Below are 15290 nucleotides of genomic sequence, written 5' to 3'. Positions count from 1 at the left end.
TGTGTTGTGGGACAAGGCTACAGTCTCAAGCGTCTGCGTCCCTAGTGACTAGTCTTTACTGTGTTGTGGGACAAGGCTACAGTCTCAAGTCTTACTCCCACTAATTCCCAGGGTTTTATTTGTTTATGCACAAGTTTATATTTCTGGAAAAGTTTGAATTGTCAGTTTCAATTTCTGTGTTTATTATGCACCCCATACCCATCCCGTGGGGGGTGGTGGAAAGAGTTACAGAGGCACATAATGGGTTCAGGAACTGAACGCCAGAGTTCGTTTAGCTAAGCAAGTGACAATCTTTATAAGGTAATTACACAATTGTTAATGTTACATACGCATGTACATATATATATACATCTATGTACACAAATACATATTAATAATCTTTTTCTATCACAAGTGATTCAACAAGAGGCTCACAACAGTCACTATGCAAGCCACTTTACATCTATGGTGAGTCACACAGTTACTAGTCTGTGGGTTAAGGCACAGACTATTTGGCTCAAGGCATTGTACTTTGGTTCTTGTCGACGCAAGCGTTGCTCTTTAATCAGCTTCTTGGGTGGGAAAGGGAGGGACAGTAATTGGGAAAGGAGATCTCTCTCATGGGACAGGAAAGTGCCGTTGTTGTCTCTCTTGGTAGAGGTGATGAATATTATACATTCTGAGCACAGTGGCAGTTTTGGTAATCCATTTGGAGGGATGCTGACCTTCAAGGGAGAAGGCTTGGAGGGCTTCAGTGCAGGGGTTAGGATGGGTTAGCCTAAGCATCTTGATACCAACTAAAACATTAGTTTCAGTGATACGATCACTTACACATGAAATATTGAGTTCCTTCCTCATGTTTAGTAATTTAGTTGTACGGGGGCATCCGAGGATAATCCTCATGGCTTCGTTTTGTATCTTTTCAAGTAGTCAGTGATGGCGAATGTCAGAAAAAAGTTCATGCTGTTTGCTGAATGGTTGATATCATTCGTCTGTGAATTATTTCTTCATGTGTAGATGTGGACATCAGGCTGGGCAGGAGACAGCAGCGAGTGTTAGGATGGACTATTAACATATTATCTTTAACATCTGCTATGTAGTCATACTGTTATGGGTGTGGGTGAACAGGGAGAATGATATCATCACCTGCAGCAGCAGGTGATGAGTGACGACTATTGATGACGACCTGATCATCACCCACACAGGTCACCAGTAACATCAATGACCAAAACAATCAATACGACACTTTCCTCTCCCGTCCCAATACGGAAAGCTCAAGTTAATATTGAAATTCAGAGCCGTCATACATGCCTCCATAATTTACTCTATATTGATGTCAAAGTCACTTACCGCCCTGAGGAGAGCATCGTGGTATGAATAGACCAACTGAGATATTTGTGTGAACACACCTCCAGAGACATGTATTCACCTAGTTGTATTCACCGAGTTGTGCTTGCGGGGGGTTGAGCTCTGCTCTTTCGGCCCGCCTCTCAACTGTCAATCAACTGTTACTACTATTTTTTCCCCCACACCACACACACACACACACACACACTCACACACACACACACACACACACACACACACACACACACACACACACACACACTCACACACACACACACACACACACACACACACACACACACACACACACACACCAGGAAGCAGCCCGTGACGTTATGTGCACCATTGTTGGTGGCACAAGGCACATGGTGAGCACTAGCGAGCACCACGAGAGACACCCTCAGCTCTCATGTGCTACTGACAACATCATGTTGTTAAGCACCGCCATAGTGTGCTCCACGGGCCGGGTCACACCTCACACATTACACTCTAGCAATGATAAACACCCACCAAAACCTTTGGAAAAGTTTTCAAGTTCCAAAAATTCGTAAGATTTTAATGGGTTCGTGAAAGACACAAATATAACACATATCAAACAGGTTTGAAACTTTCAGGTTTGAAACGTTATGACATTAAAATAATCTTCTACACTGTTTCCCATTTTTGATAATGGAAAACAAAAATGGTTTTTAATAATGGTTAATGGTGACATTGCCTGGTCTGAGGCACCCACCTCCAGACCTCACACTATCCAAGCCCAGCCTGCGTGTGGCCATATCTTATCTTCTCCTTGAGATGATTTCTGGGCTTAGCGTCCCCGCGGCCCGGTCCTCGACCAGGCCTCCTTTTTGTTACACCCCCCCCCCCAGGAAGCAGCCCGTAGCAGCTGTCTAACTCCCAGGTACATATTTACTGCTAGGTGAACAGGAGAATCAGGGGTGAAAGAAACTCTGCCCATTTGTTTCCGCTTCCACCGGGGATCAAACCCGGAACCTCAGGACTACGAATCCCGAGCGCTGTCCACTCAGCCGTCAGGGGCCCCATATCTTACACTTATTGTCATATTCAAAAAGTTATATTTATTGAGGCACTCCACTTGTCTCTATACTCCCAGGAAACACACAATGTAAACACAGCGTTAGTTTTACACTGTTTTACGTTATTAAAACGAATTAATAACGTTAATACGTTGTATGTTGAAATTGAAATTGAAATTGAAATTGAAATTGAAATAAGTTTATTGAGGTAAAATACACACAAAGGGATGAGGTAGCACAAGCTATTCTCACCCCGTTCAGTACATCGTGTTAATACATACATAGACACACATCACAAGCAATAAACATATTACCGAACATTCTGAGAGATAAACATATACATTTCCTGTTGTATGTTTGCTGGTCAGTTTTAAGCTTGGCCGGAGCTGATATATATAAAACCACCGCTAACTAGGTAATTTCCAAAATTTCATCATATTAACTTCGATGTTAATATGTAATGTAAATATGATTTAGTAACGATGTTAATACGCCTGGCGCAATACGCTTGCCGTATTTTTATTGTTGTTTTGTCTCTAATCAGTCTCCCAAGTCAACCCGACCTCGACTCGAGTCCATTACACCCAACGGTCGACCCCCACAGACCCATTCATAAATTGTTATATGCTGTTCATTCGAAACGGGAATTTTCTTAAATATAATTTATTATAATATATTAGCATATTGTGCATATATACGCATAGGTTAGGTTAGGTGTTTAGGTTCTGTTGGCGATTATTTGTATTTGTCGTACGTGGGTGAAGCATTTACAGCGTTGTGGTTCGAACAAAATTCGTCAATGAAGCACTTGTTCCGGAAGTGTTCGAACGTCATCAGTTGTGAGTCGTGTGTAAACCGTTTTTAATTCATAAACAGCTGGGGTTTGGCGGGTGCATGGAATGGACTTTTGGGTCTTTGTTTGGAGGACGGGCTACCGAAAGCATTCCTCTGGGTTGGCGAACCCTTCCGCTGCTTTGCTCTGGGTTAGCGAACCCTTCCGAAGCATTCCTCTAGGTTAGCGAAGCCTGCCGAAGCATTGCTCATCATCTTAGGGTCATCTAGCTTCGTTCACCTGGGCAAAGGTTAATTCAACAAACAATTCAAGGTTCATATTCAACAAAAGTAACTTCAACCAACATTTACGCATCTACTTACGAACCTGTCCATCTTTTCTCAACCTTTGGCGCCCTGGTTTATATTATATTTTACAGGTTATGAGCTCCGAAGCCCCGGGAGGCTCTTTATAACAATAATAACACTTCTCTGGCAAGTTTCGATGCTCATAATCTGTTTAATAAATGTAAACAAAACCGCCAAAGATTGAGAAAAGATGTACAGATTCGTAAGTAAATGGCCAAATGCTTGATGAATGTTGGCATTGATGTGTGGGGAAGGTTAGGTGCGAGGGTGCAGCCCGTCCTCATACACAATGGCTAAAGTCCATTCCATGCACCCGCCAAATCCCCAGCTGTTGCTGCAACCCGTCCTCGACTCAAGTCCATTACATCCAGCGGTCAACCCCACAGACGCATTCATAAATTTTAACATGCTGTTCATTCAAAACGGGAATTTTCTCAAGTATAAATTAATATTATAATATATTAACATATTGTGTATATATAGGCATAGGTTAGGTTAGGTGTTTAGGTTCTGTTGGCGATTATTTGTATTTGTAGTACGTGGTTGAAGCATTTACAGCGTTGTGGTTCGAACAAAAGTCGTCAATGAAGCACTTGTTCCGGATATGTTCGAACGTCATCAGTTGTGAGTCGTGTGTAAACGGCTTTTCATTCATAAACAGCTGGGGTTTGGCGGGTGCATGGAATCACTTTTGGATCTTTATTTGGAGGACAGGCTGGTTTATGAGTGAAAAACGGTTTACACACTACTCACAACTGATGACGTTCGAACATATCCGGAACAAGTGCTTCACTGACGACTTTTGTTCGAACCACAACGCTGTAAATGCTTCACCCACGTACTACAAATACAAATAATCGCCAACAGAATTTAAACACCTAATCTAACCAGTGCCTAAATATGCACAATATGGTAATATATAATAATATTAATTTATACTTGAGAAAAGGTGTGTTTTGAATGAACAGCATGTTAATATTGATGAATGCGTCTTTGGAGTCGACCGCTGGATGGAATGGACTTGGTGTGAGGACGGGTAGAAGGTGCAAGTGCCTGTTAGCGGCGCTGCACTATAGCAGAACTGATAGTGAGATATTTTAGTGAAAGGTGTTAGTGATAGTGAGTGTTTGTATGCGGTATTTACATGAGGTATTTATGAGAGGTGTTTGTTGGGTGTCAATACAAAAAAAGCTAATGGAAGGAAGCGCTTAACATATTATGAGAGAGAGAGAGAGAGAGAGAGAGAGAGAGAGAGAGAGAGAGAGAGAGAGAGAGAGAGAGAGAGAGAGAGAGAGAGAGAGAGAGAGAGAGAGAGAGTACGAAAGGTAATGAGAGACAGGGGAGAGTAAGAGAGAGCGAGAATGGGAGAGAGTCGAGTGGAAAAGGAGAATGAAATAATGGAAGTACACGTGTGAGGGGAGGGTGAGGGAGGAGAGAGGGATGGAAGTACAACACTCCAAGTGAGGGATGGGGAGACATTACGAACATTGCTGGAGAGAAATATAGTGGATAGGGTGTGTGGGGGGAGGTGCAGCGATTGTGGTAGAAGGGAAAATAAAGTAGTGGTGGTGGCGGTAGTGGTGGTTGTGGCGATAGTGGTGGTGATGGTAGTGGTGGTGTTGGTGGTGTTGATGGGGGTGGTGGTGTTGATGGTGGTGGTGGAGGGTCGGGCGGGGGAGGGGAAGGGAGGGGGGAAGGGGGGGAGGGGAGGGGAGGAAGGAGCATATCAATACTGGAGGTGAATGACTTGGTCCTCCAGGTTTATGTCACCTTCCCCCCCTCCCCCCCTCGATACCCCACTTGGCACCCCCTCCTCCCCCCCCCCCCTCACCCCTAGCTCCCTCCGTCAGGAACACCCTGAGTTCCTGAGAAAGAGTTGAGAGTTCCTCCTTGAACTCTTAGTGAGTACCTCCTTGAGTTCCACCCTGGGTTCCACCCTAAGTGCCTCTCTGAACTCCTACCTGAGCTCCACTCTCAATTCCTTCCTGAATGTCTCCCTTGAGCTCCACTCTAAGATGCACTCTATGTTCCTCTTGAGTGTCTTTAATAAGGATGTGACATTTTCTTCCTACATATGATGGGACTATAGAGCATGAGTGCTCTCTTAAGTGAACTCTTAAATGCTCTCTTAAAAGTACTCTCTTAAGTGGACTCTCTTAAATTGGACTCTTTTAAGTGTATTTTCTTAAATACATTCTCTGATAAACACCAACAATTGCCTACACCAACAGTGTGACCGATCACGTCGGGCTGTAAAATGCTTGGGCGTTTACCTGTAGCAGGTCTCGAGAGTTGTTTTAGTCTTGTAACGCTGCCCAACACTCAGTCTTCATGGTTACTCAACACACTTCGTCTAAGAATATAACTAAGACTTTTGCATAATTTTTCGTCTAAGACTTTCTCAGCCTACCACATTCTTTCTTGCTTTAAAGCCTTCTGAGTGCCTCCCGTTCGACTCCCTTTATGAACCTAGGGCTATAAATGTTCTATCAAAAATGATAGAACATTTGTTCTGGAAATGTTCTTTCAAAACGTCTCTTCAGTTTTCAGGTACCTTCTAATTTGCTTCCTCTCACAGCAAGTCTTTAGTTCACTTCCTCGCTGCACTAAGATCACATAACTAATCACTTTCAATCAAAATCACATCAGCCAATCAAAAAGTTACACAGTCTGAAATCGCACAATCCAACCTCCAAGCCAGCCATTCCATGCCGCCGTCTTATTTAATCTGACCAATCACGTTCATTGACACTGCACAGAAACGCCTGATTGGCGCTCAGGTTCGCCTGATAATCTAACGCCTGATTGGCGCTCAGGTCTGCCTAATAATCAAACGCGTGATTGGTATTCCTCGCTTGAATGACCACACACATTCTGTACACATTTTAATACATACTCTAGCACTGAACACTCTCTTAAGAAAGGCATTTGACATACTGCAGTTACTTGAAGCAATATATATGTACATATAATTGTAACTTGAAAAGTAAATACATTACTTAAATAAAAACTATTTAAAATAAATCATATAAATTACGATATATCAAAAATAAATAGTATACAAGATAGTTTTCAATGAGAGAGGATGGAAGGTATCCCCATAGTGATCCTGTGGCAGCTTTCCTCTCACTAACAACGCTGTTATGAACCACACTTATGGACCCAGACCCTCTCTCCCGTTTTCTGTATATTGCACACACCATAGTACAGTATTTGACTGTTTGGAATAAGAGAACCTGCAGAGTGGGTGGGTTGGGTGGTGGAGTGTGGGTGGTGGACGTGAGTGGGTGGTGGGTTGTGTTGGGTGTGTGTGGGTGTGAACATGAGTGAGCAGGGGTGTGCAGGAGAGGTAGCACAGGTGCACAGGTAGTAGTGGTTAACTGGGTGGAGAATGTTGGTTTTCTGATTGAGAAGAATATTGATTTTTGAGGCGTGTGGGGGTTTGTGGGCGGATGCTGTGTTGGTGGGGAGGTATGGGGACGAATGGGTGCATGGTTGTAGGGGTGGTGGGTGGTGGTGTTGTAGGTAGGGTGGATGGGTGATGAGGAAGATGATGGTGTGCATGTGGGTGATGAGTGTGGATGAATAGTGAGCATCGCTGGTAGGGATGTGGGTGGGGATAGGGGAGGGGGGGTTAGAGTTGTGGAGAGTTGGGTGGCAGGTTTGGAGAGTGAGTGTTGGCAGATGTGTGGGTGGGCGGTGAACTTGGCGGGTGTTGTCGAGGTGTACTTGGTGTTGTGCTAGTCCCAAGGTGTTTTGGCTCACATTCAGGCTGGTGTGTGTGTGTGTGTGGGTGGTGTGTGGGTGGTGTGTGGGTGGGTGTGTGGGTGGTGTGTGGGTGGGTGTGTGGGTGACATGTGGGTGGTGTGTGGGTGGTGTGTGTGTGTTGTGTGTGTGGGTGTTGTGTGTGTAGGTGTTGTGTGGGTGGTGTGTGTGTTTGTGTGGGTGGTGTGTGGGTGTTGTGTGTGCAACCCGTCCTCTTAAAAATAACGTCACTTTTGGCTGGTATGCGCACTATGGCCAAATTTGGACGTAATTTAAAATGAAATCGACTCACAAAAGTGACGTACTGTTCCGTTTTCTGTTTGAGTCGTCCGGCCCTCCGCGGACAGCTTAGAAGAGGAACTTTCAATTTACGTTTTTCATAACGTTTTGAAACTTTATGAGAATTTCCTGCCCACCTAACCTATCAAAGGACCCTTAACTTACTGTTGTTGAAAAAAAAATCCCAAATTTATTTTCAATTTATTTTAATTTTCAAATTACGTCCATATTCGGCCATACGGGTAAACGGCCAAAAGCGACGTTCTTTTTAAGAGGACAGGTTGGTGTGTGTGGGTGTTGTGTGTGTGGGTGGTGTGTGGGTGGTGTGTGTGTGTGTGTGTGTGTGTGTGTGTGTGTGTGTGTGTGTGTGTGTGTGTGTGTGTGTGTGTGTGTGTGTGTGTGTGTGTACACACGTAGTACTGTGCGGGGTTGAATGGAAGGGGGGAAGGAGTCGCCGGTGTAAATCAATGGTGTGTGTGTCGGTGGGTTATGTACATGAATGGCTGGATGATTGTTAGGTGGGTGTTATATCTAGGATGGAGGTACATGGGTGATTAACGTGGGTAACAGGGTACGGGGTAAGTGGGCGAGGAATGGTGTACGTGGACGGGGGTTGTGTGGGTGGTGGACATGGGTAGGTGCTGTGAGGGTGTGACTGGCAGGTGTAGGGCATATGTGTGTGTGTGTGTAGGTGTGTGTGTGATGGGTTGAAGAGAGGCTGTAAGTGGAAGTGATGAAGGTGTTGATGTTAGTGGGGGTGTTAGTGCAGGTGTTGGTTTGGGAAGTTTGTGAGGGGTTATCTTGAGGTTATCTTGAGATGATTTCGGGGCTTTAGTGTCCCCGCGGCCCGGTCCTCGACCAGGCCTGCACCCCCAGGAAGCAGCCCGTGACAGCTGACTAACACCCAGGTACCTATTTTACTGCTAGGTAACAGGGGCATAGGGTGAAAGAAACTCTGCCCATTGTTTCTCGCCGGCGCCTGGGATCGAACCCAGGACCACAGGATCACAAGTCCCGCGTGCTGTCCGCTCGGCCGACCGGCTCCCCAGTGGTGTTGCAGTGGGTGTCAGCAGGTGTGTAGCAGCAAGTTAGCGGGTGTAGGACCCCAGGTGGTGTGGTGTGTGTGTGTAATAAGCAATACTAAGGAATCATAAAGCGGTAAAATGTTACACATTGAGCCTAATTAGGATGAGGGCAGGCCAATTAGGCGATAAAGTCTGCGGACATCACACGCCAGGTTTCGTTTACACGCCATGGGCAAACTTTCTCACTAGCAGAAGTCAAAGACTGGCTTGAGGGAAGCGACACAGCTGAACATCGATATCAAGCTTTAGCTGTACGATAACACACGTGTTGTTTAGCTGTCTAGTCTATATAGTGAGACATTTTCAAGATACCGAGAGAAACAATGTAATGGCAAAATTATATACAACTATTCACCATTGAACTGCACAATTATATTTCAAGAAAGTAGATACATTATTACTTTTTACTTGAAATCGATATCATGAAGTGTTCTCAAGTTAGCGTATCGTGGAAAGGTAAAGGAACTATATCTACCGTTGAAAATAATTCAACTACCGTTGAAAATAGTTCAACTACCGTTGAAAATAGTTCAACTACCGTTGAAAATAATTCAACTACCGTTGAAAATAATTCAACTTCCGTTGAAAATATAAATACTAACGAAAATAATAGAGAATAATAACATTAGTCACCAAGGTAGCCGCCAGGCTAACTTCCTCCTGCGTGTAAGGTGAAGGTTGGGTAGCAGGTCGCTCCTCAGGGCAGTGTAACTAACAGTCGTCAGAGTGGTCGTTACTCTAGTGGTCGTTACTCTAGTGGTCGTTACTCTAGTGGTCGTTACTCTAGTGGTCGTTACTCTAGTGGTCGTTACTCTAGTGGTCGTTACTCTAGTGGTCGTTACTCTGGTGGTCGTTACTCTAGTGGTCGTTACTCTAGTGGTCGTTACTCTGGTGGTCGTTACTCTAGTGGTCGTTACTCTAGTGGTCGTTACTCTAGTGGTCGTTACTCTAGTGGTCGTTACTCTGGTGGTCGTTACTCTGGTGGTCGTTACTCTGGTGGTCGTTACTCTGGTGGTCGTTACTCTGGTCCTAGTTCACACCGCAGCCTCAATGGCGTACCTGATACCTCACGCTGATTGGCTGTAGGTCGGTACTGTTCTCAGCGTGACAATATATATATATATATATATATATATATATATATATATATATATATATATATATATATATATATATATATATATATATATATATATATATGCGCCATACTTTGCCTTCCCTGATGTGACAGCCAAAGAACTGCAAGTTGATATTAATACAATTCCCGATCGGGTAACGGAAACTAACATGATTTGAACAATGATAAATTAAAAAAATAAAACCTTAAACGAGATACAAAACAAGACACAATCATCTCTACTCATAGTAGGAAAGAAACATATAAAGGTTCTGGTAATAATGATTTTTTCATGACCTAACGTTTAGGGAGCATAAACAAACAAATATAGTGTCAGCCAGGAAAATGATAGGATGGCGTGTGAGAGACTTCTAATACAGATTTAATCACAATGGTTGTACTATTCAGATCACTTGTGCTCTCTCGTCTTGAGTACTACTCAGTACTCTCTTCCCCCTTCAGAGCAGGAGACGTTGCTGAAGTAGAGGGAATACTGAGAATATATATACGGCATACATAGACGCGATAAAGGAGCTAAATTTACCGATCCTCCGAGTACCACGGGGTATCACTGGGGGTACCCGGTGGTACTCGGGTCCCAGGGTTTAGTGGGAACTATGGTGCCAACCCCCCCCCCCCATATTGTGCTAAAACAACCTTGATTTTCTGTTATTTTAATATCTTTTACAACCTATCTTTTATCTTTATCTTTTTTTTATGTCTGGATTTCATATGAGAGGGAGAGAGAGAGAGAGAGAGAGAGAGAGAGAGAGAGAGAGAGAGAGAGAGAGAGAGAGAGAGAGAGAGAGAGAGAGAGAGAGAGAGAGAGAGAGGGAGAGAGAGAGAGAGAGAGAGAGAGAGAGAGAGAGAGAGAGAGAGAGAGAGAGAGAGAGAGAGAGAGAGAGAGAGAGAGAGAGAGGGAGAGAGAGAGAGAGAGAGAGAGAGAGAGAGAGAGAGAGAGAGAGAGAGAGAGAGAGAGAGAGAGAGAGAGAGAGAGAGGGAGAGAGAGAGAGAGAGAGAGAGAGAGAGAGAGAGAGAGAGAGAGAGAGAGAGAGAGAGAGAGAGAGAGAGAGAGAGAGAGAGAGAGAGAGAGAGAGAGAGAGAGAGAGAGAGAGAGAGAGAGAGAGAGAGAGAGAGAGAGAGAGAGAGAGAGAGAGAGAGAGAGAGAGAAACACACACACACACACATACAGCACACAAGACAGGTGTTATAACACATTATTACCCCCGGTAGCATCTATAAGCTCGCCACAATAACATTAAACTTTTCCCATGATTTGTAAAGGTGGTTGCCATGGCGACGCTGGTGTTTACCAGCGTCGGGCTCCTCTCTCCCTGTCTCTCCCTGTCTCTCCCTGTCTCTCCATTGTGTACAACTTCTCCTTACCTCGACACCTCACATGCTACCATCCTCTCTATGGTAGACTTAACGGTCAATACGTGGTACACTGAGGTGTCCATACGTGGTACACTGAGGTGTCCATACGTGGTACACTGAGGCGTCCATACGTGGTACACTGAGGAGTCCATACGTGGTACACTGAGGCGTCCATACGTGGTACACTGAGGCGTCCATACGTGGTACACTGAGGCGTCCATACGTGGTACACTGAGGCGTCCATACGTGGTACACTGAGGCATCATTACGTCGTACATTAAGCCATCAATACGGAGCACTCGGAATCATCAATATGTAGCACATTGAAACACCAATAAGGGGCACACTGAATCATCAATACATTGCACATTAAAGTATCAACACGTGAACACTGAGGCATCAAAACCTAGCACATTGAAACATCAATACCGACTAGACTCGTGTTGATGTCATTACAACCTGAGCAGTTACAAATGAGCAGCAGTCTGTTTAGACTGAGGTAGCTGGGTGAAGTTAAGACCCGCAGAGTCCGTGCAGTAACTGGATGGGCCGGGGTCCCCGTGGGCAACCTTGCCCTTGGCTAAGCGGACCTAGACCTTCCCCACGGACACTGACCTCGCTACGTCGACCAATACCCATTACCTATTTATTTAGCGAAAAGAAAATCCCCCCTCTCTCCCTCGTTAAGTCTATGTTAATAGACTCGAGAGAGGGGTCTCGTAGCCTGGTGGATAGCGCGCAGGACTCGTAATTCTGTGGCGCGGGTTCGATTCCCGCACGAGGCAGAAACAAATGGGCAAAGTTTCTTTCACCCTGAATGCCCCTGTTACCTAGCAGTAAAAATAGGTACCTGGGAGTTAGTCAGCTGTCACGGGCTGCTTCCTGGGGGTGGAGGCCTGGTCGAGGACCGGGCCGCGGGGACACTAAAGCCCCGAAATCATCTCAAGATAACCTCAAGATATAGTAAAAGGAAGGAAATTTTTTATTTTTTTCCGCAAATGGTATCGAACCTCGATTGATAACACACTGTCGGCAAGACAAGTCGACTTCCAAGACGGCATGACTGACAACAGGAGTAAGTCAGGGGTTTATTCGTGTGTCTGGCAGGGCGGTAATGGTGCCGTTATCAATAAGCGGGGAAAACACATCGTCCAGGACAACAAAGCATGTCTCACCTCACTTAGTAATGGGTAAACAGTTAAAGGTTGCTGAAGACCGTCTCAGGAAGCAGGTGTAACTATTTTTTTTTTTTTTAAGATATAAAGGCACAATCAAGATGAATTCACTGAGTAAGTAATAAGGGAATACACTGGCCCATCCATCTTCTGCTTGAGGCGTATGTACCCAAACTCAAGAGTGAAGGTGGTACAATCACTACTAATACATCCAAAAGGAAGCTTTGCATGCAACATCAACAACTAATACATCCAAGAGGACGATTTATAACCCTTTTGTAACATTTTTACGAGAGTAAAAGGAGCGCAAAAGACGCGTCAAACAGGAGAGAGCGCCAAGTCATTACGACTTTATAGCACTAGAAATAGATGAAGATATGAGTTTTGAGATAGCATGGGGGAGAAGGAATGGTGCCCAATCACTTGGACGGTCGGGGATTGAACGCAGACCTGCAAGACGCAAGAATGTCGCTCCACCGCCCAGTTCAAGTGGTTGTGCATGAAGAGCGCCCAAATACAGAGATGTTAACCTATACACAGATATCATATATAAATAAATTATAAATTGTAATCGTGGTACTTTCAGGCTTCAAGATTGTCAATTTATTTCGTGCATTACAGTTCTGATAACTATAGATAAATTACCTAAGCCTGTATTAATATCATCCTTGTTGCATAGTTGTCTTATCTATCACCATGACGAGTTACGATTTTTAATTAATTTATTTATATTTATCTGCTTGATACCTGCTTGATGGCGTTTTGGGAGTTCTACTCCCCAATTCCACGCATTCTCTATGTTCCCCATTTTGAAAGCTTTTTCGTCTTTATATGAAAAATTATTTGAGTTCCCTCCAAATCCATTATCTTGCTTACAACTGTGTATGTAGCGTTCCGTGCCTGTCACGTGAAAGTCTGGGCAGCTGAGGTCATAGTATTTTCTGATCCTCAAGTGAGGTTTTGCACATGTCAGGATGGAGAAACCTACATGTTAATCCAAATCGACACTTTCCTTTCCTAACCATATTTAAACATTTCCAGGGATGATGGTAGCTGCATTCTAGTCCCTTTTTATTTACAGAATGTCTATGTCTGCAAACGCCCTTCACATATAATTCGTCTGTCCTTCTAGTCTGTCTCCCTCTCTATAGGGGACTGTTGTAGTGTCTGTAGATACTGAGCTGTCAGTGCTGTCTGTTACACTGCCCAGTCTTCTGTCATGTGCAGTTATGCAGCACTCCTAGACTGTGTGAAGGGTCGTCCCATAGTGTGTCAAAACCTGACTAAGAGACGCTCAAGACCCTCCATCTCGCAGGACGTTTATCCGCACAGGGTCATGTGACCAGGTCCCAGCACTGGCAAACTTTTGATACCTGGTTGGTTGATACCTGCTTGATGGGGTTCTGGGAGTTCTTCTACTCCCCAAGCCCGGCCCGAGGCCAGGCTCGACTTGAGATTATAACGACGTCCTCGTGGTAACTCCAAAGCTCCAGTTTAATGACTGGACATTCACTCGTGGCGCGTGTGCGAGACAATGTCTCAGTTCCTGTTCACGTAGTTTTCACGTGGAGTGCACAGGACTGGGAGGTTCCTCGCTTGTAGCCACCTGCATAGATAAAGATAGTCTAACCTGATAATATTGCCGTCTGTAAGACGCTTTGTGTTCCCCGCATATGCTGCCATCAGATCTAAACAAATCTTAACTTCTTATACCAATGCTTCCAGGCTTTGGAGAATCTCTGATGTCACTATCAGACCTGAAGGTTTGGAACAGTATAGAATTAACAGCTGAGATGGGGGGGGAGGGGGGTACCTTGGTCTAGTTCAACTTCATCCTTGTTGCATGCTAATTTGGCTGCAATGACTGTGTCATCATGGGTTAAATGTGTGTAAAATGGTACCCACACAAAATACATTGTAAACCCATTATTCTGTGCTGAAAGAATATTATTTAAAATGGCAATAATGAGGTCCTTGCTGTCAGTCGTTCAAGACGTTTCCAAGTGCTTGAAGAACAGACTAGCTACGATTCACAGAAAATTACACTTCCTCGTGTGTTTTTTAGCGTACAACCCTGGAAACACAAATTGTAACTGTCTCTATTTTCCGCTTGTTACAACTTGTAATAAAGTTGTTACATCTTGGCTTAACGTATTAAGCCAAGATGTATGTCGTATTAGAACGGTGTTACAACTTATTATATTGATTTTTATAACTGGTTAGGAAGTGTTAGAACTTGTTCGAACGTTGTACCAACGTCGTAGTTTCGGTGTGTGTTTGGTCGGGACCGTTGTAAGGTGTCCCACAGCCAGGGACACCTTGTACCGTCCCTCACACTGTAAGGTGTCCCACAGCCATTGTACAGTAATTGTACAACATTTTGTACAACGGAACAACATTGTACAGCTACGTAAATTAACAATACTCTCAAACATAAAATTACAAATGTTTTTAAACAGAAAATATTAGCATATTATAGTGCAAGGAGTGGTCGATCTTCACCCAACATATGTGTCGACCTTCATCCAACATGTGTCGACCTTCATCCAACATGTGTTGACCTAACCGCAATATATGTATTTAGACCTCATACCAAAATATATGTTGGTAAGAGTAAGTTGGGTTACCACCCAACATAAATATTGACGTTCTCCCAACATATGTGTCGGCGTTCGCGCAGCATATAATTCGACATGTGTCAACCTCTACCCAACATGTTTCGAGCTTTACCCAACATGTGTCGAGCTCTACCCAACATGTTACGACCTCTACCCAACATGTGTCGAGCTCTATCCAACATGTGTCGAGCTCTACCCAACATGTTACGACCTCTACCCAACATGTGTCGAGCTCTACCCAACATATGTGTTAGCTTCATAGTTCAAGGAGATGCGAGCAATATTCTACCTTGTCAAGATAGTGAGGTGTATGACCCCCATGACCTTATTTCTACGTATTTATAGCTAAGTGTTAAGGGTAATTGGGTCG

At 44.3% G+C, this 15290-nt stretch overlaps 2 protein-coding genes across 2 annotated transcripts in view; one reads left to right on the top strand and one right to left on the bottom strand.

The window, feature by feature from the left end:
• Positions 1-837, bottom strand: part of LOC123755248 (uncharacterized) — a 68142-nt gene extending 67305 nt beyond the window's left edge. The window contains exon 1 of the mRNA XM_069328079.1: positions 705-837. Within this exon, the coding sequence (XP_069184180.1) occupies positions 705-837 (133 nt within the window). The remainder of the gene's footprint in view (positions 1-704) is intronic.
• Positions 838-1200: 363 nt separating this feature from the next.
• On the top strand, positions 1201-9708 carry LOC138366795 (keratin, type I cytoskeletal 10-like). The gene is made up of 2 exons (XM_069328078.1): positions 1201-1350; positions 9334-9708. Exons 1-2 carry the CDS (start codon positions 1201-1203, stop codon positions 9706-9708), a joined length of 525 nt encoding a protein of 174 aa, XP_069184179.1.
• Positions 9709-15290: the final 5582 nt, after the last annotated feature.

This window comes from Procambarus clarkii, chromosome 20 (genome assembly GCF_040958095.1).
Source record: "Procambarus clarkii isolate CNS0578487 chromosome 20, FALCON_Pclarkii_2.0, whole genome shotgun sequence".
NCBI classification, from domain to species: domain Eukaryota; kingdom Metazoa; phylum Arthropoda; class Malacostraca; order Decapoda; family Cambaridae; genus Procambarus; species Procambarus clarkii.
This window is presented reverse-complemented; position numbering and strand designations above follow the sequence as displayed.

Bases quoted from the DNA above. Each gene is read 5' to 3' on its own strand.
- LOC138366795 (XM_069328078.1), top strand. From the start codon at position 1,201: ATGACCAAAACAATCAATACGACACTTTCCTCTCCCGTCCCAATACGG. The intron at 1,351-9,333 runs GTATGAATAGAC...GTCGCTCCTCAG, and splicing joins GCCCTGAGGAGAGCATCGTG to GGCAGTGTAACTAACAGTCG.